The sequence below is a fragment of the Eptesicus fuscus genome, chromosome 15 (assembly GCF_027574615.1).
Source record: "Eptesicus fuscus isolate TK198812 chromosome 15, DD_ASM_mEF_20220401, whole genome shotgun sequence".
In the NCBI taxonomy this organism is placed as follows: Eukaryota; Metazoa; Chordata; class Mammalia; order Chiroptera; family Vespertilionidae; genus Eptesicus; species Eptesicus fuscus.
Window position 1 is genome coordinate 61,797,922 of NC_072487.1, and position 23,227 is coordinate 61,821,148.

Here is a 23,227-nt window from a genome sequence, read left to right on the forward strand (position 1 = left end):
GTGGGGTGCTAATCCTGAGGACCAGGCTCTCTCTGGTGACTCTCTGCAGGGATGATTAAAGCACCGCCAATCACACTTGCATGTGTCCATCATCACAGCTCAACTGTCTTAATTTGCAGAGGTTGGAGGTTTGCGATGTCCACTCAAGTTGCCATGCAAAACTCTGGCTCATATTCAATTTCTCAGTTTCAATCCAGAATGATCAGGTGAGTCAGCCACTTTCTTCTCTTTATACTTTGTTTAAAAAGGGGGGGCGGGAGGAGGGGTGATTTTTAGGTGGTACAACTTGGTTTAAAAATAAATCTAAAAAGTCAGATTTTTTCAGCTCCAGAAAAGAAAGTTTAGCTTCTTTTTAAAATTAATTTAATGTCTACATGTATTTTCTTCACTGTGTTACACTGAAAGCATTCAAAAAAGAGACTGGATTTTTTTATGTGCTCATCTTTATTTTCTCATTTTATACACTTTGAAATTTTATAATCTTTATTCATTAGAGTACTAGTATAGACCATACAAATGAATTTCTAGCCTTTTTATATGCTAAATAAAAATAGAAGAGATTCATTAAATACTCTTTAAAGAGGTGGGCCTTGATATAACATGGTAAAGAACTGATTATTTTGGGAGGAAATGGATTAGTCTTGTAACCAAGCTATTGTTTAAAGAAAATCCTTTTATTTTTTAGGTGGACCAAATTACGAATTAACATGCTTCCTGCTACAATAATTTGTGAGCCGATTTCAGAATGCTTTGTTGCCAGTTTAATTATTGGATGGGCAGCCCACCATGTATTCAGATGGGATATTATGGTATTTTTCATGTGTCATTGCCTGGCATGGTTTATATTTGACTACATTCAACTCAGGGGTGTCCAGGTATGTGGATAGGTATGAAAAGATTGGCAGTCATTTCATGGAACTAAAACTTTTTAATTTAGCCCTGACCGCTGGCTCTGTTGATGGGAGCATCATCCTGTGTACACCAAAAGGTGGCAGGTTTGATTCCCAGTCAGGGCACATACTTGGGTTTCAGGTTCAATCCCTGGTCAGGGTATGTGCAGGAGGCAGCCAACCCATGTTTCTCTCTCACATCAATGTTTTTTTCTCTCTCTCTCAAACTAAGTCAATAAAAACGTGTCTTTGCATGAGAATTTTAAAAAAGCAAACCACTTTTTAATTTATTAAAGGTAGAAAAGATCAGATAGCTTCCCATTGAAGGTTAATATCAAGTTTAAACATTTCTTTTGTTGTTGGAATGTGGACCCAAAACTCAACTTGATTTTCAGCTTTCAGTTGTTATGCAGGTACTGTTATTAGGGCTCAAAGAAAAATAACAATGATGTTAAATTAAAAAGTATTCACTCAGAATATATTAGGCTAGCAGTTTTTAAATGCTTCTTATTTACTCACTAGAGGCCTGGTGCACGGATTCGTGCACCAGTGGGGTCCCTCGGCCTGGCCTGTGCCCGCTCACAATCTGGGACCCCTCGGGGGATGTTGGACTGCCATTTCCGGCCCGGTCCCCACAGGTCCCCGCAGGCCAGGCCGAGGGACCCCACTTGTGCATGAATCTGTGCACCAGGCCTCTAGTATGCATATAAGATCTTTGATTAATCTCTTCCCTCCCTCCCCCCTCCTCCCTTCCCATATATGTATATGTATAAATATATATGTGTATATATATATATATTTTATACATATACATATATGTATGTGTGTGTGTATATGTGTGTGTGTGTGTATGTATGTGTGTGTGTATGTATGTGTATATATATGTATATGTATATATATATATATATATATATATAGTGTGTATATATATGTGTGTATATTAGAGGCCCGGTGCATGAATTCATGCATGGGTGAGGTTCGGCCAGCCTGGCCAGGGGGAGGGGACATGGGCGGTTGGCTGGCCTGCCTGCTGGTCGAACTCCTGGTTGAGGGGACAATTTGCATATTAGCCTTTTATTATATAGGATATACACTGAGTGGCCAGATTATTATACATTCAGAGATCATAATAATCTGGCCACTCAGTGTATATAGATGATTAAAATTTTTATTATATGTTTTAATCCTCACCCCAGGTATGAGGATATTTTTTTAAAATATATTTTTATTGATTTCAGAGAGGAAGGGAGAGGGAGAAAGAGATAGAAACATCAGTGATGAGAGAGAATCATTGATCAGCTGCCTCCTGCACACCCCCCACTGGTGATGGAGCCCACAACCCGGGCATGTGCCCTGACCGGGAATTGAACCATGACCTCCTGGTTCATAGGTCAACACTCAACCACTAAGCCACGCTGGTTGGATATTTTTCCATTGATTTTTAGAGAGAGTGGAAAGGAGGAGAAGAGCTCCAGAGAGAGAAACATCTATGTGAGAGAGATACATCATCGATTGATGATTGGTTGACTCCGTCTCACGCCCCCACGGGCCGGCATTGAACCTGCAACTGATTTACATGCCCTTGAGCCCACAACCCTTCGGTCCTTGCCTCTAACCACTGAGCTACCAGCAACATTTTCTTTACCATTATAATATTGCATGACAGTTAAGTTATCTTAAGAAACAGATTTTTTTTTTAAAACAGACTTGATTTTTGTGTAGTATACTTAAAAATGTGAATTCAAAAATGTTTATTTTTTAACTGTGTCTTTAGTCTGATAGTAAATCAATTCTTTCTTTCTTTTTTTAATTCATAGGGTGGCACACTGTGTTTTTCAAAACTTGATTATGCCGTAGCTTGGTTCATCCGTGAATCCATGACAATATACATTTTTTTGTCAGCATTATGGGACCCTACGATAAGCTGGAGAACTGGCCGCTACAGGTTGCGCTGTGGGGGCACCGCAGAGGAAATCCTAGATGTATAACTACAGCTTTGTGACTGTACATACAGGAGAAAGAAGAAGTATTATAAATTATGTTTATATAAATGCTTTTAAAGACCTACCTTCAGTAGTTTTATCACATGTATGTTTTGGTATCTGTTCTTTAACTTATTTTTTGCATGGCACTTGCATCTGTGAAAAAAAAAAAAAAAAGAAACACATCTGTAGTCTTGGCCAAATGGTATACATTATTTTGTGGAAGTAGAGAATCAAGAGAATTGGTTCTAGGAACCTGGGTTTGGTTGTTTTTTTTTTAAATATATATATATGTGTGTGTGTATATGTATGTATATATGTATGTGTGTGTGTATATATACATAAATATACATGTATACACATGTATATACATATACATATACGTATACATACATATATATATAAATGCTCTGCAGCAAACACTGACAGTATCCTTCAGTAGAGAAAGTTTCTTATTTGGGAGTGCACTCTTAGAATATTTGTGGAATGGCAGCAGCTTTGTTTTGGGGTCCTGAACAGACTAAAGTGAATGGTACTCCGCAGTGCACAATCCACAGTGAGGTACCAACGGGAAACTTTCACGCTTTATGCCTACCTCTCGTAGTTGTTGCAGAGCAGCTAAAAAGTGGAACAAGGTAGCCAGGCCTTGCAAAAACAAATGGAAAAACTTTACAAAATAATAATAACAAACGAGCTGGAGTCTAGTATTTCTACAAATCTGTGAGGAATTTTTTTTTTTTTTTTTGGTGTCACTGCAATGAACCCAAAGTGGTTGAGTTTGGTTTTTAATCATAGCCATGTATTGAAGGCATCTTTTTGACCAACTCTGGTTGGTTCTGTCTTGAACCATTGTTAATCACTGTGCTGGTAACCCTTTCCTTCCCTGTCCCTCACCTGACCCACCCCATCTTTCCTTAACCATTTTGGGGGGCGGGGGGATGTTGGGGGGGTTGTTTTAAGTGTGAGTGGATGTTTTGATAGTTGTGAGGAAAAATGCATTTCAGACACATTTCACACATGAGCTATTTTCTTAAACAGTATGTCTTATTGTTGAAAAGAATGTAATTACAGGTATTTAATATCTTTTTTAAGTAAATATTCTAGCCATCAATAAATAAATTGCAGTGGGGTATAAGAGGGGACAGGATGACTTTTACTCTTAAATAATCAGTATCAACCAAGTCTACTGTGCGTGTGGTTGTTTTTCTGCTTTATTTGTTTTTTGGGGTTTTTTTTTTTACTATTACAGTTAGTCTAGTCTTATTTAAATTGGATTTTTGTATTCCAGTTTGTATGACAAAATAGACTAGCACAGTGCTCCATGTAAATGCATGCCGGATTTCCCTCTCCCCTCCCTCCAGGCCGCTGAACTTGCTTGTCAGGTTGTGCTTAGCTTGTGGTGAACTGGACTTGTTTTTTGCTTTTTTAAAAATAGGCAAATATGTAAGGGACAGTGCATAAGCCTTTTTCTTTTTCCTTCTTTTTTTTTTTCTTTTCTTCCTTTTTTGGTAGCGGAATGTTTGCTTTTCCTTGAGGCAGGGATGGCATGTTGTCCGTATGAACGCCTGCTGCGGGGCTGACGCTGGCAATATGGCAGCTTTCATTCTGAGTTACTCGGTTTCCATGTCAGACTCTCATGTGTAGCATATTAGCAATAACTACAATTTGTAGAAAAATGAACACTTGTTCACTGCACTGAGCCAATTCATTTAATTGTCGAATGACTATATACATAGTTTAAATTGTAATATATCTATAATGTGTATATATATATACTGTGTATACACATTGTATACAAGCCTCTCTCTGGGCCAAACTACTTCATTCTTTTTCTTTTTCCTTTTGCCTTATGACGAGTTTGTTTTGAAGGGCATCTTCTTCATGAACAAAGGCTTCGATGCATCCTCCTTTCCATGTGAAATGGGTGGTATTGTTCCCTGAGGAAAGTTGCACAGTGAAAGCCAGTCTAGTTGTGACCCACTCCGTGTGTATGCTTTTCAATCACTGTTGGACAAGTTGACTCTTGCTGACCATGTTTGTAACTTGTTGGTTGTTTCATGAAGTTTGGTTGATGCCACCCTTGGCCTGCTGAAGCGAAATCATGCTTATTACTTAGCTTTCTGCTGAGCTCAGCATGGGCAAGGGAACAACAAAACCTAAATGGCTGGACAGACTTCCTGTGTTCTGTAAATAAAACATGACTGTTCTGTGTGTGTTTGATGTGGGAGTGGAGGGTTTCTTTAAAGTGAAGCTTCGTGGGAGCAGACAGAGTGATTTTTTTTGTTTAGCGAGTTTAGAGTGGTAATAAAATGATTAAAAAAATAATAATATAAATGTCGAAGAAAGCATCACAACAGAACTGTAGGAGTCTAAATTTAATAAACTGTCTTTTTAAAAGTATCTAGACTATACCATGTTTTATTATTTAAAATCATTGTCCTTATGTTTTTTGTTCAAAAAATAAAAATTTGAATACAATCAAAACATGAGCAATACTGCATTTTTGTTTCCTGTCTTTTGTATTTTTATAAATAACGTTAACATGTTCCACCATTTGCATCGGAATTATTAGAACAATTCTGTGAGGTGTGGGTTTTGAAATCTTCATTTTCCCAGTGCTACAGGCAGACTAATGACTCAGAGTCCGGCTTTTGGACATCATTCTAACACGGTTGCATGTTAGAATTGCCCACAGAGATTCTGGCTTAATTACTCGGCTCATTGTTTACTGAGCAGACAGACCTGAGAAGCAATAGCCCATAGAACATTTAGAAAAGACGCATTGGTACCTCTGCTCCCCACCTCCCACCCCCTCACCTGGGCTCACATAGGTAGGAACGCAGATCCAGGGAAAGGAATGGAATGGCAGTGCAGCTGAAGACCTAAATGCCAGGTAGACTAAGCGGCACCCACACACTGACCAGGGCCAGGCTCCCAGGCCGAGACTCTCCCAGGCCTATTGGACCACCCATTGGAGGAAGGAGAAGATGCTTAGCTGGAGAGCCAGCCCCAGGAGAGGGGTGTGGGGAGGCCGAGAGGGGTCTGGCCGTGGCCCCACTTCTACACCTTGGCCCAGTCATCAAGCTCATTCTTTATAGTTTGTTAAACCCTAACGTTTAAGAAATGATTAACACAAAGTTGAGTGTTAAGTCTTAGAATTTTACAGCTAGGCACATTTCAGCGAGCCCTCGCCCTTAAAAGTAAAGAAGGTGAGATGGCCACTGTGGAAGTGGTGATCACAAGGGTGAGGCGACAGTGGCCCGCAGAGCTGGGAGCGGCCCCGGATGTATCAGCCCCCAGTGCCGAACCTTACACCACTGGACCGCGTTTCAAGTTCTGCCTACAACAGCTTTACCACTTGTTACAGGAACCCTAAAATTAAAAAAGAAACCCAGGTTTTTAAATTGCCATCCATATTCTAACTCAAACATTGTTCTAGAAAGCCAGATGTAGACCTACAGAACAAGAATCTAAGCTACTATAAGGCTAGTTGAAGGTAAAACGCTTTACGTATATCATTTATTTGATAGAGAAGATTAGTACCTACCACAAGACTATTTACATGGATGAAAACAGTTCGTTTCCTTCTGACGCTTAGTGGGATATATTGTTTGAATTCACTCATTGGATGTGAATCTACTGTTTCCTTTACTTGCTGCAAGTAAATAAAACTACCTGGTGACAACCACGTCTGGTTTTTTAATAGAGCGCATCAAATGGGAACGCCTTGAGTTTGTAAGACCATCCCTCCCTCCCGTGGCCACAAGTATCTTCTTGCTATAAAGAAAACCTCTACTCAAGATACTTCAATGGCCTGATAGTACTTCCAGGGTAAAGCCTAAGCTTTTCTCACAACAGAGAGGCCCTTTAGGTTAGGTCCCTGCCAACCCCTTTAGCCTCATCTCTCGCCATCTCCCTAAACCCACTCACATAAACTCTCTTCATAGTAAACGCCCCTCCCTTTCCTGCTCTGGGCCTTGGTGCATGTTGCTTCCTCAACCAGATCCCCTAATTCCTCTAATTGACCCTCACCCCACCCTGGGGACTCGATTCAGATGCCAACTCCGTGACTTAGCTTCCCGTGGCTGTGTACCACCCCACTCCCTCCCGGCCCCGGCCCGCCATCTATGCCTCCACAGCCTCACCCCTCACTTCCGCCCTAGCACTTAACACTATTTTAACTGCCCCTTTAATTGTTCATTATTAGACTGGGAATATCAAGGGCAGGGAAGTCAGTAACACTCACCTTTGTGCCCCAAGCACGTAGCTTAGGACGTGACACGAAGTCCATTCTCCTGAATCAATTAATGAGCAAATAAAGATAAGCATGCCTTTATCGCTAATCTTATGCCCGTAGCTAATCACAGAGGAGTGCAGGCCCTGGAGCCAGACTGCTGGGGTGCGCTTTCCAGCATCAACATTTGCTCCCCGGACCTCTCTGTGCCCCCAGTGTTACCTATGCGTCAGGGTCGATGTGAGAATTAGAGGAGTTAATGCAGATGAAAAGCCACATTCTCAATAACAGCTTTGTGTTCCTAAAATAAGGACCTCGAGTGCAAGGCTGTGGTCACGGAGTGAAAATGAATGCTTGGTTACCCCCTGAACAAAGTCTCTCTTCTTACTTCAAGGCCTGAAGAAAAGAATTGTTCACAGTCTGGTGGAGAGGGTTTGCATGATGTTTTTTAGAGCAACTGATCCTCATCCCTGGTACTTCAGGGTAAGTAGTGTTTGAGGAGAAAACTCAATCGGATTATGAGTAGTGCCTTTGTAGCCCATATAATGCTGTCCAGAGTGCGGGAGCCAATGGACTGAGTTGCAAGGCCTAGCAAGCAGTTGCAAGACTTCATTGTACAGGCCTGCACTCCTGCAAGAATAGTCCACAGAAGCTGGAGGCTGAGAGAACCTGGTGTTCACAGCAGGGCATTGCACACCTATGTGGAGTGAGATGCACCTGTGGCATGGGCAACATTCGAAGAATTTTACCTGGCTGGACTGTGTCCAACTATTCTTTTTTTTAAATACATTTTTATTAATTTCAGAGAGGAAGGGAGAGGGAGAGAGAGATAGAAACACCAATGATGAAAGAGAATCATTGATCGGCTGCCTCCTGCATGCCCCCTACTGGGGATGGAGCCTGCAACCCCGGGCATGTGCCCTTGACCGGAATAGAACTTGGGACCATTCAGTCCACAGACCGACGCTCTATCCACTGAGCCAAACCAGCTAGGGCCAACTATTCTTTTAATGGACAGCTGGTTTGGGGTAATTCAAAGGTAGTTTCTGAGGTTCTCTGACTCTGGGCAGTGAGAGTAGTGAGTGTGGGGGTTGAGGTCTTTCTAGAACTGGTCCCCTGGAAGGGAATTTTCTTCTTTGTGGCTTTGTAGCTTCCATGGCTCCCACACTGTTGTATGAATAATTACTTTAGTTCTTCGTTATTTTTTAAAAAATATGTTTTTATTCATTCTAGAGAGAGAGGAAGGGGGAGAGAGAAACATTGATGAGAGAGAAACATTGATGGGCTGCCTCCTGCATGTCCCCTACTGGGGATGGAGCCGGAAGCCCAGGCATGTGCCCTGACTAGGAAGCAAACTGGTGACCTTTTGGTACATGGGACAATGCTCAACCCACTGAGCCACACCAGCCAGGGCTGAATGAGAACTGTTTTAAATGCCAACGACAGTGCTCCACTGCCATGTGGTAAAACCAAGAATTCTAACCCTGTGTAAGCTTCCCTAAGGTCCTGATGCAAGCACTTTCTAGCACACCTTGAAGAACATTGCAGTGAAGGTTAGCACACGAGGGAATGCATTTTGCACAAGTGAAGGGCAGTGGAGTGCAGGTGGTGACCTTGGAAGTGGGATAGTTGAGGCTCAGCTTTTAGGACTATCTTTTGATTTCTAGGTGACGTGGCTGGGACCGTGTGATTTATGATTAAAAAACATATAATTAGTATCCGTCCCCTTTTCGGCACAGAGCTCCAAAAGCCCTTAGAATTTCCTAAATGATGAGAGCAGTCAAGATGCCTTTTGTGAAGCTAATGAGGTGGCTTTTGGACTGCACCCGTGATGGAGGCTAAGTGCCAGGAGAACCTACCATGTGACCAGGGGGTTGGAAGTCCCCTGACCTCTGGGGATAGGAGAAGCCATCCCCAACGGACAACGATTTAATCAACGGCGCCTATGTCATAAAGCCTCCACGCAAACCCAAAAGGGTGGGATTCAGACAGCTTCCGGCTGGCGAACACGGGGAGGTTTGGGGAGAGACGCGCATCTGGAGAAGACATGGAAGCTCTGAGATATTCTCCCCATGCCTTGCCCTACGAGATTCTTCCCTCCGGCTGTTCCCGAGTCACATCCTTTTGTCATCGACCAACCATCTAGTGAGCAAGATGATTCTCTGAGTTCTACAAGCTGATTTAGGGTGCAGTACAAACCCCCATCCAGAGCAGATCAGTCAAAAGCACAGGTGACAACCTGGACTTGCCATCAGCATCTGAGTGGGGGAGGGGCAGTCTTGGAGGCCTGAGCCCTGAGCCAGCCTGTGGGATGTGGCGCTCTCTCCAGTAGAGAGGGTCGGAAATGAGTTGAATTCTTGGCCACCCAGCTGGTCCTGAGCCGTGCTTGGTGGCATGAGGGGAATCCTCCTCCTCTGCACGTTGGAATTTGGATCAGGAACCCCAGAGCGGCCCAAGGAAGTGTAATCACCAGAGGTTGCGACAACACGAAGGAATCCGCAGAGCAGGCCAGATGGGATGACAGATGTTGGTTGGCCAACATCACTTCTGGTAAAAGGGGAAATGGAGACAGAGGAAAACTTGTTGAAGAGTTAACAGTTTTCTTTAAAAAAAAAAAAAGTTTTTTTTTTTTTAGAAACTGCAATTTGGAACTTTGTCCCCAGGGTCACTGAAACTGAAATGTTTTACTTTGTTTTCATGGTTAGCCCAAGGGGGAGGGTGTGTGTGTGTGTGAAGAGGAGTTACCATCATGGCTGTGTGTAATGAGATTGAGTCAAAACTGCAGAGAGCACGGAGGAAACAGTCCCTGTCCTCAGGGGCCCCACTGATGGGGCCAGCAGACCCGCGCTGCCCATCCTTAGGGAATTCTGGGGAAACGACAACCTGTATAGACGCTTCAGATCTCAGTCCTCCCAGCTGGGACAGCTCAGCCCCGAAAGGAAGAGTCGGGACACAGGGCGGGAATCCAAATCTGGTGCTTTGCCTGTTTGCTGGGACCACCTCTGGGGAAACGGACATCGTCCCGCTGATGCCAGCAGGACTAGAAAGGTTTCACTTTCTTGTATCTGAGAACAGAGACCTCGGCCACAAAAGCGTCCACAGGAAAGTCCCTGCTTCCTGTCCCTGTTGTCGCTGTCCCATCTGACAGCCGCAGTCAGCCCACCACGGCTTGAGAGGTTCCAACCGCTGGCTTGCCACCAGATTATCAGGCAAGAGAGATGACAAACAAAGGGAACAGGTCATTTTCAGGAAAGAGACCAAACACAATGGCCAGAAGATGTGAGTAAGTTGAGGCAGAACTAAGGGGAGGCACGGGAGAGAAATTCAATGAAAATATAATGAGGGGGAAGAACATAATGAGAACGTTGGAGAAGACAGAGTTAGAGCACAAAAAATGAAATTATGGAACTAAAGAGCATGACTTCTAAGTTTAGAAATTCAATGTAGAAATGAAAGAGGATGATTACTTCTGAAAACCAAATTCGTGTTGCGGGGGGGGGGGGGGGAGTTGCGGGGGGCACGTCCCAACAACTCAGAGCAAAACAAAAGTAAATATGAAGAAAAATGCTCAGATACAAGATACAGTGGGTCCATCAGGTGGAGACTTCATAGCCTAATTATAAAAGTTCCAGGAAGAGAAAGGAGGAGGTAGAAGAAAACCAGTTGATGATTTTGATATATAGGACTCCTAGTCCCAGGGGCGTGTAATGAAGAGACACACTCACACAGAGTGTCCTGGTGAAATTTCTGAGCTTCCAGGATAAACTGAATGCTCATCAGCCAGGAGGAACAAGTATTGACGAAGGAAAGAAAACCAGGCCATTGCAGGACTGACAGCAAGACTGGAGCCTCTTGTCTGTCTTTATGAGGTTCTGACCTCTCCAAGTCCCAGGAGGCCGAGACCCAGGGAAAGTCCATGTCAGGATCACAGCGGACTTCCCCTGACTTCCTACCTCGCCCTGACCTCTCCAGGCCGTCCCTCCAATTCCTTCCTGAGCATGACTGGCTCTCAGCGCTGTTGATGTTATCTCCCTGTTCCCGCCACCTGGTCACTCTTAGATTTGATGACCAGCTTGGCATTCCCTGCTGCTACCTAATATTCAACGTTTGATTCTACAAGATGTCAAATTAAAACTCTATTGAATTTATAGCTTCCTCAGGACTATTGCAGAAGTTATGGCATTGACCACAAAGAAGTAGGTCCCCAAGAATTGAATTTGGGAGGGATTCATGTGATTCAAAGTACCCCGAATCCCACTGAGACAGGTACTCTTCCTCCTTTGTGGGGGAGCCCACAATGATATTATAGGAGTTCAGAATGAGTCACCCCAAGATATGCCTCTGTGGTATGTGGATTGTTCTGAGCTAAAGGTAACCAAGACCCTGCAGGCTCAAGGGAAACTTCTGCCCCACCCCCACCTACACTCAACTACATGGAAAAATTCTAATTAGGGGCCTTGCCTAATTAAAAGAGATTATCAGAGAGAAATCTTTTTGACCTATCTATAGGGCATGGCAAGCTTCTCATGACTGAACATCTGCTCTTCTTACTGTCCTGCAATGACCTTCCTCCCCTCTGAGGCCCCAGGGTGATCCTTAGCCCAGAATGTCATAAATGGACATGTAGTTGGCCCATTGATGATATCAAACTAATAGGACTTAGAGGCCAGGATGTAGCAGGCGCTTTTTTTTTTTTTTTTGAAATATTTTTATAGATTTGAGAGAAAAATGGAGAGGGAGAAATGCCTCCTAGTTTATAGGTCAATGATCAACCACTGAGCCACACCAGCCAGGCAGCAGGTGTTTTAGATACCCTCTTGGGTAAGATGCATATGTGCCTAACGTAAGAGGTGTATCCCAAGAAAATATAGGGGCTACCACTTCATGAAGGTATCAATCCCACATAAAGTCTAGGACAGTGGTCGGCAAACTCATTAGTCCACAGAGCCAAATATCAACAGTACTACGACTGAAATTTCTTTTGAGAGCCAGATTTTTTTTAAATATATTTTATTGATTTTTTACAGAGAGGAAGGGAGAGTGATAGAGAGCTAGAAACATCGATGAGAGAGAATCATCGACCAGCTGCCTCCTGCACACCCCCTACCAGGGATGTGCCCACAGCCAATGTACATGCCCTTGACCGGAATCGAACCTGGGACCTTTCAGTCCGCAGACCGACGCTCCATCCATTGAGCCAAACCGGTTTCGGCGAGAGCCAGATTTTTAAAAATTAAACTTCTTCTAATGCCACTTTTTCAAAATAGACTCGCCCAGGCCGTGGTATTTTGTGGAAGAGCCACACTCAAGGGGCCAAAGGGCCACATGTGGCTCGCAAACCGCCGTTTGCCGACCACGGGTCTAGGGAGTTGAGTGTCTCCTTCAAAGGAGGAGGCAGATGCAACTCCTACGATTAAGAAAGAGGCACCCTGCTTGGCATACCTCTTTGGATTTGGGAGGCACTGTCTACCACATTAAGGCATGCTGATTTGACCCTTTTACCGCATGACCCACAATGCTGCCAGGACTGAGCAGGACCGAAAGCAAGGAAAAAATGAACTGGTGGGTGAGGCATCTTTGACTATTGCATCTGATGACCCACTTAGGAAAATGTTGCTGCTCGTTTCCACAGCTCTGAGCTCTGCTGGTTCAGAGGAATGTTTCCACCAGCGACACGAAAGTGATGACACCGAAGTAGGAGCTGAAACCGTCACCTGGCCGTTTGGGGCTCCTCATATCACTTGAAGAACAGGCCAAAGTGGGTTATGGTGTCCACTAGCATGGTTTATCCTGATTATCAAGGAGAACTGGGGTTGCTGTTACACAATGGAGGCAGGGAGGAGGTTTGTCTGAAACCCGGGACATAACTTGTACCTCTGTAAGGGACAAGAACCAGTTCTTCCTCCCGTGGCTTTCTGTGAAGGTTTCCTGGCATCGAGCAGTCCTCTGAGACACCAGCTGGGAGTCCTGCAGTTGAATTCAACCCAATCCCACAGGTTAAGGGTTCAGGCCTACAGGGCTGATCCCACCCCACTTCAGACAGATGCCAGCTGCAAGCCCAGGTGGTCACCTGTGAGTCACTAAAAGTCTGAGGTCTCCACAACCCCCTCCTCGGGTTCCATTAACTGGCTAGAGGGGCTCATAGAACTCGGAGAAACACTTCACTTACGTTCACCAGTTTATTAAAGGCTGTGAAGAAGGATATGGATGAAAAGATATATAGGGCAAGGTGTGGCAGGGTCCCTAGCGTAGGAGCTCCTGTCCTTGTAGCATTGGGGTGAGTCACCTTCCTGGTAGGTGGATGTGCTCAACCATCTGGAAGCCCTCGAAACCCCATACTTTCGGGATTTTATGGAGGCTTCCTCACATAGGCATGGTCAATTATCAACTGCCTTTCCAACCGCTCTCCCTTCTCCCTTCTCCCTTCTCCCTTCTCCCTTCTCCCTTCTCCCTTCTCCCTTCTCCCTTCTCCCTTCTCCCTTCTCCCTTCTCCCTTCTCCCTTCTCCCTTCTCCCTTCTCCCTTCTCTGGAGAATGGGGGGAGGGAGGGGTGAAAAGGCCAAGCTTCTAATTATGCCTTGGTCTTTCTGATGACCACCCTCTATCCAGGAGCCCACCCAGAGTCCCCTCATTAGAATAAAAAGTGCTCCCACTGTTTTTTGTTTTTGTTTTTAAACCTCTCTTGGGGATCCCCCACATTGATTTTTAGAGAGAGTGCAAAGGTGGGAGAGAGACAGAGGCATCTATGTGAGACACATTGATCGGTTACCTCCCAGGCCTTGGAGCCTGCAACTGAGGTATGTGCCCTTGACCAGAATCAAACCCGGGACCCTTCAGTGTGCAGGCCGACACTATCCACTGAGCCAAACTGACTAGGGCAATCCTGCTGTGCTTAGGAATTTACAAAGGTTTTAAGACCTCTATGTCAGAAGCGGGGCAGAGACCAATATATACATATATCCATATTAATTATTTCACAATATCCCAGTACTTCTTTGTTAAGTAATGTTTTTCATGAAAAGCATGTACAGAATCATCCAGCCAACATACTAGCTCCCAGGGAGAAAGAAGCACGGAATGGATGGTGGAGGAAAGAAAACCATGTGATAAATTGTGGGCGAAGGCTATACTATGCACTTCTATTTTTTCCTTGTTGTGTCATAATTTATTGTTCTCTTTTCTATTCCCTCCCTAATTTATATGGAGGGTTTTGGTGATGTTGTTATCTTTAAAATATAATATATAGGTTACAGGATAGAAAGACAGAATCCAGAGAGAACTAGAGAAAGACTACAGATCACCCGCACGTATGCAAGAAGGCTATATGTGTTAGACAAACCAGTTGACTACGCTGTAGCTATTCATCACATTTTCTGGCTGTCCAGCAATTTTTGAGCACCCTTACTATGTCTTAGGAATTTATCACCTGATAAATCTCACTGACCCCCAAGGTTAAAAACCAAGAAACTCTCTTTCCTAGTTTTCTTGTCACCTATGGCATAACCAGGTAATCCAGACTCCATCACTAAGATATCCATGGAGACGCTGATTTGGAAGTGAGCGCTGTAAGGGGACAGTACAGCATGTCTATACTAGTATATGTTTGTCCAATGGGTAGCAGAGTGTCTCCCTTTCAGAGCTCTCAAGACTGAGTTTTTGGTGAAGAGCTGTCCCAGGATTAGTCTCTTTCCTGGTTTGAATGTTGGGGGAAAACTCACATAGTTTGTTGTGAGTTTTTTTTAGAGAGAGTGGAAGGGAGGGGGAGAGACCAAGAGAGAGAAACATTGATGTGAGAGAGACACATAAATTGATTGATTCTTGCACGGGCCTGACTGGGGCCGGGGATCAAGCCTGCCACCCAAGTACCTGCCCTTGACGAAAATCGAACCAAGGACCCTTCATTCCACAGGCTGATGCTCTATCCACTGAGCCAAACTGGCCAGGGCTCTCTATTTTTTAAAAAAATATATGTTTTTATTTATTTTTTTGAGAGAGAGGAAGGGAGAGGGAGAGATAGAAACACTGATGAGAGAGGAATATCATCTATTAGGTGCCTCCTGCACACCCCCTACTGGGGATGGAGCCTGCAACCCAGGCATGTGCCCTGACTAGGAATTGAACCAGTGACCTCTTGGTTCCTGGATTGATGCTCAACTGCTGAACCACATCAGGCCGGGCTCACGGGGTTTTCTAGTATAATTTCTATTGTGTTACAAGTCGCTATGAATTATTTTTTCTGGTATTTGACTGGAAGAATTATCAAACTCAAATCTTTCCAGATGCCACATGATAGTATCTCATCTGTGTGAATTCAAGTTTGACTTTGACATTTCCTGAACTTCCTCTGTTGTGAGATCCTCAAAAACTGCACTTCTGCAAAGCAAGTTACTTCTGTAAGTAATGTTTCTCAGGATTAGCTTCTCACTCAGTGGTTAACGGAAAAGGAGAGAAGTAACATTTGACTATCTAATTGTGCCAGATCCATGAGCCTCTATTCCTCCCAAGAACCTCATGAGGTTGGAATGATTCTATTCCTTTTACAGATGATAAATCAACCAGGGATTCTTGCATGTGAACTCCCCAGTGTTTTCAGAATTCCCACCCACAGGCTAATTTAGCCCTTGTAGTCTGGCTGAGGCCCTGATTATCCAGGAACTCACAGAAAACTTAGCATGGGTTTTTTTTCACAGTTAAGTAAAAATTTTTATTTTATTTTCTCACCTATAAAATTGGTACAGTTTACAAGGGTATAGGAAAACAAGCACTCTCCCACATTGCTGGTGGAAGTATAAATTGGTACGATTTTCAGCATGAAAATGACAGCTCACATGTCTTTTGACCTAAAAGTTCCACTTCTAGGAATTAAATCTACAGACATGCTCATACATATGGCCAATTTTATTTTTAATTTCTTTCTTTCAGGAGGTATCCATTCAGGAGGGCTCTAATGAGGAAGAAGCCATCTTTGGAATTCTCAACAGCCCTGGATAAGAGATAACCAGTGTGCAGCCAGCAGCCTGTCTCAATTGAAAATGGATATAGGTAGGAAACATCTCCATCCATCAAAGGTTCCTCTGATTTCTTCAATAGAATGACACAGATAGCACCTCACTATATTTCTTGTGTATTGCTGCTGAAGAACTCAAACTATTCACCAACTAGTCTGCCTTTCTTTTTTTTTTTTTTAATATATTTTATTGATTTTTTACAGAGAGGAAGGGAGAGGGAGAGAGAGTTAGAAACATCGATGAGAGAGAAACATTGATCAGCTGCCTCCGGCACACCTCCTACTAGGGATGTGCCCACAACCAAGGTACATGCCCTTGACCGGAATCGAACCTGGGACCTTTCAGTCTGCAGGTCGACACTCTATCCACTGAGCCAAACCGGTCAGGCCTAGTCTGCCTTTCTGATGGATAATGGAGGATGAGAGGACTGGTATCATGCAATAGGAGATACTGAGCAAAAAGTGATTAAACATTCCGACTGCCACAGAGGCATTTAATCATCCTGCACAGGAAATGCCGGAGTGTTGTGTGAATGAAGTCATTTTTGGCTCTGACCTCAAGCAGGAAGGGAGTCCTCTATCCAGAGAACCTTTACAACCCCCGTGGTCACCACGTCTGTATGAATACAGCCCCTAGAAGAGGAGGGGCCTAGCAGAGTGCACACTCAGAGCCCTTAGGCTAGAGAGTCAGAGCACCAGCCTCACTCAGCTGTTCCCACACTGAGTGTCCCAGCACTGTACCTTGAGCGTGTACAGAAAGATGACTTACAGCGATTGGCTCCTGTAGAAGAGACAGACCTCCCAGTTGCGGGCACACTGGGTCACTTGGGGAGACATGGGCTGTCCACAGAGAATTAAACCCAACCTGCCCCTCTGCTTTAGGGTCATCGCTGGAATGATCTGAAGGAGCTGCTGTCACCCAGCGTGTACTAGAGCCCCCTTTCAGTCATTCTCAATGTTCCATTCCGCCAAATCTGTAGAGTTCTGAGCTTGGTGAATTCCAAGGCAATGTTAGAGTCTTCTAGAAAAATAAAGATATTCACTACCTTTTACCAGTTTCTTTCCCATCGGTCCTGCCACCCATTACGACAGCTTTTCATTGAAGGTGGCATGGTAATTGGGTGGAAAGAGCATTTCACTTGCTATTTGATGTAGGATGAGCCATCCTGTGCTTTATTTCTTTATCTGAAGTGCCAATTTTTATGATTCTGTGGTATATTTACTGACATGAAAAGAACAAAGAGGGGCCCTGGCCAGTTTTGCTAAGTGGTTAGAACATCGGTCCATGGACCAAAGTGTTCTGGGTTTGATTCCGAGTCAAGGGCATGTATCTTGGTTGCAGATTCCCCAGGCCTGGTAGGGGCACATGTGGGAGGCAACCAACTGATGTGTCTCTCTCACACTGAACGTGGATGTTTCTCTCTCCCTCCCCCACCCTTCTACCCTCTTTAGAAATCAATGGAAAAAATATCCTCGGAGGATTAAAAAGGAGAGAAAGAGCAACAGAATACTGGCGGGGTCTAGAGTACCTGGATGGCAGGGAGGTAACTGAGACAGAAAAATAGCAAGACCAAAATGAATGGTGCTCTGAGAGCCTGAAGGAGAATGAGATCTGAGTCCCTGGCTATAATTTTAGCTGTGTTCATTGTGCGGACAGGTGTTTGCCTTCTGTTAGTAAGTAGACTTTAATCCTAGCTGTGAGTACAAGTCATGTCAACAGGGGTGGCTCCAGAGAAATTCAAAGTAATTGCCCAAGACACAACATCAGCCCACACCAAATTCTCACACTGAAGAATTACTAGCAAACAGGAACGCCGGTCTTGACATAGCTCATTAGATAATGGAAAAGGCATGGATTCTTCTAAGTCAACAACATCTGATGCTTCAAGAGCCAGCCAGGCAAGCTCTTCCAGCCGTGGAGAGGTGTGGCTCTGCCATGTGGTGACGCACGGTGAACACCCCGGCGCTGCAGTGCCCATTAGTTGCATAATGAATGGATGAGTCAAAGATCAGCCTTCCTGGTTTGACAGCTACGTGGTAGTTCCTGGGAAGTTCCAGTCTGTGGCTCCACGCAAACAGTCCTGGGGCTGATTAAGAGCCTACAGAGTCACCATCAAGACCTGAGTTTCAGTATCTCAGGTGAAGAGGCAAGATAAGGGGACTCCTGACTCACATTTGTTAATCCGAAGAGTGACATTCAGTCAGGAACTGGGTTTCTCTGCGCATCTTCATTTTCTTTAGGGCATGATGTGTGTCTGAGGACAGCACAGGGGAGGCGCAAACGAAGGGTCTGGCCCAGCAAAGCTAGTTCTGGTATGAAATCTTACCTGTAAGACGTGGGCAGTCAATAGCACCCACAGCTCCAGCTCCACATTCTCTCCCATGAGCTTCCTCCCACAAGTCCCCTGATCCCAACATCGGTATTGACACTGGTCACCCTGCTGCCCAATAGTCCCCAGAGTGAGTGGAGTGGTTAGCTCTCCTCCCAATCTCCAGTGATGCAGGAAGAATCAAGAGGTGACATACTCCCAGGTTTAAATCTTGGCTGAGCTATTTAATCATTGGATGACCATGGACAAATAAATCTCTGAGTATCAATTTCTTCATCTGCAGATTAAGGATAATAGCATCCACTTCTTAGGGTGGTTTTGAAGATCAAATCATATATATAAAGCACCTAATACAATGCATAGCACAGGTAGTACTTCCCTAATCCCAGGGATTAGTGAGCTGATCCCTGGGATTAGTGGCTCTCAGAATTGCAAACATATTAAAGTTCATCCAAATGACACCCTCCTTTTGCTTTTCTCTTGTCAGAATCCCCTATTGCACGTCCAAGACATCTGGTCACCCAGCCTCTGCTGTGAACCTATCGAAGGCAAGAGAAAATCCTCTCCAGGAGTTCTGAGGCTCTTGCTGAAATTGAGCTCACATGGAACTCTCAGGGGCTTCTGCTATTGGAATTGGAACCCCTTGTGCACGTGCAGGAGTGGCCCTTGTGAGTGTGCAGACATGCACCGCACCGCTCTGGGTGCTGCTGTTCACCTAGACTACAACGTAAATGGTGCCCCCTTGGAGCTGAGCAAGGTGATGGTCCCGGCTGTGTAATAGTCACCAAATATTTCTCCAATAAAGGCCTCCAAATTTCTCCTATCATGCCTCTCATGACAATTTTTGTGTCTCCTATCACTCTAATTGCTCTTCTCAGAATATTCAACTGAATCTTGGCACAGGGCTTTAAGGCATCATCTGACCAATGTGGAGACATTAGACTCTGTTTTCTCATCTCACACTGCTATGTTCTTCCACCCCCACCCCCATCCTGTACTTGCATAGTTTGTTTTATTATTTTAGCTCTCACTGAATCCAAGAACAGGACTTTATATGTGTCCCTGTAAAATTCCATCTTGCTCAGTTCAGCTCCATCCTTCCAGATGGTGAAGGTTTCTTTGTATCATACAACATCCTCATTCTCTCCTGTTGATATAAAAATGATTCAAGGCTCACAGGAAAAAAACAGAGCTCTTTAATCCACTTTTAGAAAATGCCTGCCAACTTGACATGGATTTTTTTCCCTTTTCCTTCCTTTCTATTTTTTTTTCCTTTTGATTTTTGTTGCACTGGCATCCAGTTAAAATGTCTCTTTCTTGACCACCATCATATTATGGGAGACTTTGTCAAATTTCTTATTCAAGTTATTTATTCTTTCGGACAACAGTTATTGAGCACCTGCTGTGTCTTGGCACTGCACTAGATACTTAAGAGTACAGGCAGTTTTGTGCTGGTAAATGTTTAACAACCAAATCCTCAGGAAAAAAAAAAATCCCTGATTTGTAGTGTTTGCTGATTTCCATGGCATAACTACTTCCAAAACGGCAGGTTTCAAACTACCAGTGTGATGTCACTGAATATAGATGGAGTTGGGAAGAGATTTGCCCAGTCAGCTCCTGTGAGCCATCTCCAGCACACCACTGAGCGCGTGCAGATGAGCCACTACCGCCTCTGCGTAGGAAAGCTCCATGAGGTCCTGCTTAGTCTGCTGATGCGCATTGTCTGTCTCCCTTCTTAGACATACCAGAAGGAAACCATGTAATCGGAGGAAAGAAGGCTTGTCTGATGGGACTTGTTCTCAGTGAACCCATGTTGTCTCTCATAATCACAATAAACCCTTTTAGGTGCATGTAAACCATTTTTTCCCATGTTTCATTCAAAATTATTTCAGAAGCAATGTTGAACTCATTCACCTATAGTTGAGGGAATCTACATTCTCCCTTTTTAAGTTAGTGCATTTCAGGTCTCCTAACAGGCTGACTATTCTCCATAAATCCTCAAAATTCTCCATGGGCAATTTGGAAATCTCACTTCTATATTCTCAGGATCTTGGGATGAATTCCATTCTGATCCAGGAGCCCAGAGCTATCTTGAATTTTGGTTCCAACCTGTGTTGCTTTTTTTCTTTTGGATCCAAAGATTTTTCTACTGGATGAAAATAGTAGAAGAAAAATAAGGATAAGGATTATTTCTCCATGTTTCCATGGTGGACCCTCTTTGTTTGCTAACTGTGATAGGCAGAATAAGGCCCCCCAAAGATATCTAATCCCTGGATTAGGGGTGATATATTATGTTACATGTAAATATATTATGTGGCAAGGAGGAATTAAGGTTGCATATGGAATTAAGCTTGCTAAACAAGTACTTCCTCCCCCAACTGACCAACCCCCACACCCTCCTCCCATGAAATCACCAGCAAAAGCTATGTGCCCTCACTGAGTCTTTACTTTAACTGATTCCCACACCACCATCATGTTCCCCTGAGTAGCTCTGTTCTCTTCCATCTTCGTGTTTCATTCTTAAGTTTCATGCCTCAGAGTCTCTAGCACAGTGTTCACTCAGTATATTCCTCATGCTCTGTCCTCAGGCATCCTCGCTCCATTCCTCAATAAACACTGAGTGGCCAGATTATTATGATCTCTGAATGCATAATAATCTGGCCACTCAGTGTATATCCTATATAATAAAAGGCTAATATGCAAATTGTCCCCTCAACCAGGAGTTCGACCAGCAGGCAGGTTGGCCAACTGCCCATGTCCCCTTCCCCTGGCCATACTGGCCAGACCCACCCATGCATGAATTCATGCACCAAGCCTCTAATATATATATATGCTGAGTGGCCAGATTATTATGCGTTCAGAGATCATAATAATCTGGCCACTCAGTGTATTCCAGGTGCTGTGGGAAATCAAAGACGCTTCATGTGACATGGATCCTGCCTCATAGACCACAGTCCAGTTGGAAGGTTACTAGATAATTCTGCTGCAAGGTGGGAAGTGCTACGGCTTTAAGAAAAGAAAGGATAGGCTACAATGGGAGCTCAGTAGTGGGTGAGAGCTCACTTCCAATTTAAAGAGAGGCCGCAGGGAGGAGGGACTTGTAAGCTATGCCTTGGAAAGTATGAATGGTTTAGAGATGTGAAGAAGCCGGTGGGTGGCATTTCAGGCAGAGGAGGCTGTCATTGAGCAAAAAGTCCAGAGGGGTGATAAGGCTGGGTGTATCCATGGAGAAGAATGAAGTCCAGCTTGGAGGAGGGATGGCATCATGGGTGGGAGAGTGAGAGATAAGACTAGAAATGTGGGTGGAGAGTTGTAAAGTCAGCAAAGAATTTGACCTTTCAGCCGTAGTCAGTGGGAATCCTAAAAGTCAGCTGAGCAAAGCGTAAAGGCACATGTGTTTAAAAAAATGTATAATAACCATTAAATTATTTTTAAAAGTTGGTGTTCGGTAATTTAACTAAATTGTATAGGCTGTGATCTAACTTCTGGTAGCGCTCCATTTTTAAATCTAGCAATATTAAGTTAAAGGGGTGAGTAACGATCTCTAGTGATGGCGATCAGAATCGTGCTTACCTTTTGGGTATTTGTCGAGGCCAAAGGAAACTTTCTAGGGTGTTGAAAATGTTCTGTATCTTGATCTAGAGCTGCACAGTTGAGGTCCGTGCATTTGACAGTGTATTTGTTACATTTCGATACATTTTTTAAAAGGTTGCTCACCAAGCAATAGTAACAATAAAGCAAAAAATAAAAAGGGCAAGTCAAGAAAGTGCAACTTAGGTCCTGAAAGGCCCGGCCTATGCATACCCCAGAGATCAAGGCTGGACACGGCATGTTACCCGGATCCACAGGCGCTGGCCTTTGCTGAGCCCTGCGGTTGGAGAGAGATTGTGCACTTGGAGGAGGAGGAGGCAGCTTTCAAATGTGAGAAGGGCTGCAGTGGAAAGGACCTGGAAAGGACATTTGGGAAACCAGGGTTGCCACTGATTCACAGGTCTATTCTCTTCATTTCCCATCTGAACACTGAGGGAATCTATCAAGGTTGCCCCTGGGTGTGGGAGTTCAGTGACTTCCGCCCTGTTACTTTCTCTTTAAAAAAAATTTTTTTTTTTCTTTATTGATTACAGTGTCACATATGTGTCCTTATCCCCCCGTTTCCCACCCCCCCCCCCCCCGCCCCACTCATGGCCTCACCCCCCTGGTGTCTGTGTCCACTGGTTAGGCTTATATGCATGCATACAAGTCCTTTGGTTGATCTCTCCCCCTTACCCCCACCCTCCCCTACCTTCCCTCTGAGGTTTGACAGTCTGATCGATGCTTCTCTATCTCTGGATCTGTTTTTGTTCATCAGTTTATGTTGTTCATTATATTCCACAAATGAGTGAGATCCTGTGATATTTATCTTTCTCCGAGTGGCTTATTTTGCTTAGCATAATGCTCTCCAGGCCCATCCATGCTGTTGCAAATGGTAAGAATTCCTTCTTTCTTTATAGCAGCGTAGTATTCCATTGTGTAGATGTACCACAGTTTTTGTGTTTTTTTTTAATTTCTTTATTGATTAAGGTGTCACAGATTTGTCCTCATCCCCCCATTCCCATCCCACACCCCTCCCCACGCATGCCCCCACCTCCCTATTGTCCTTAACCACTGGTTAGGCTCATGTGCATGCACACAAGTCCTTTGGTTGATCTCTCCTGCACCACAGTTTTTTAATCCACTATCTGCTGATGCCGCCCCGTTACTTTCTTTCTACAGAGTCTCAACCTCTCTGCCCCCAGCGTGGGCTTG

At 44.2% G+C, this 23,227-nt stretch overlaps 1 protein-coding gene across 1 annotated transcript in view; it reads left to right on the forward strand.

Moving 5' to 3' along the window:
• UGCG (UDP-glucose ceramide glucosyltransferase) overlaps positions 1 to 5,372 on the forward strand; it is a 35,515-nt gene extending 30,143 nt beyond the window's left edge. The window contains exons 7-9 of the mRNA XM_008141799.3: positions 120 to 206; positions 686 to 875; positions 2,708 to 5,372. Coding sequence (XP_008140021.1) covers positions 120 to 206; positions 686 to 875; positions 2,708 to 2,878 — 448 coding nt within the window. The 3' untranslated portion in view covers positions 2,879 to 5,372. The remainder of the gene's footprint in view (positions 1 to 119; positions 207 to 685; positions 876 to 2,707) is intronic.
• The last annotated feature ends 17,855 nt before the right edge of the window (positions 5,373 to 23,227 follow it).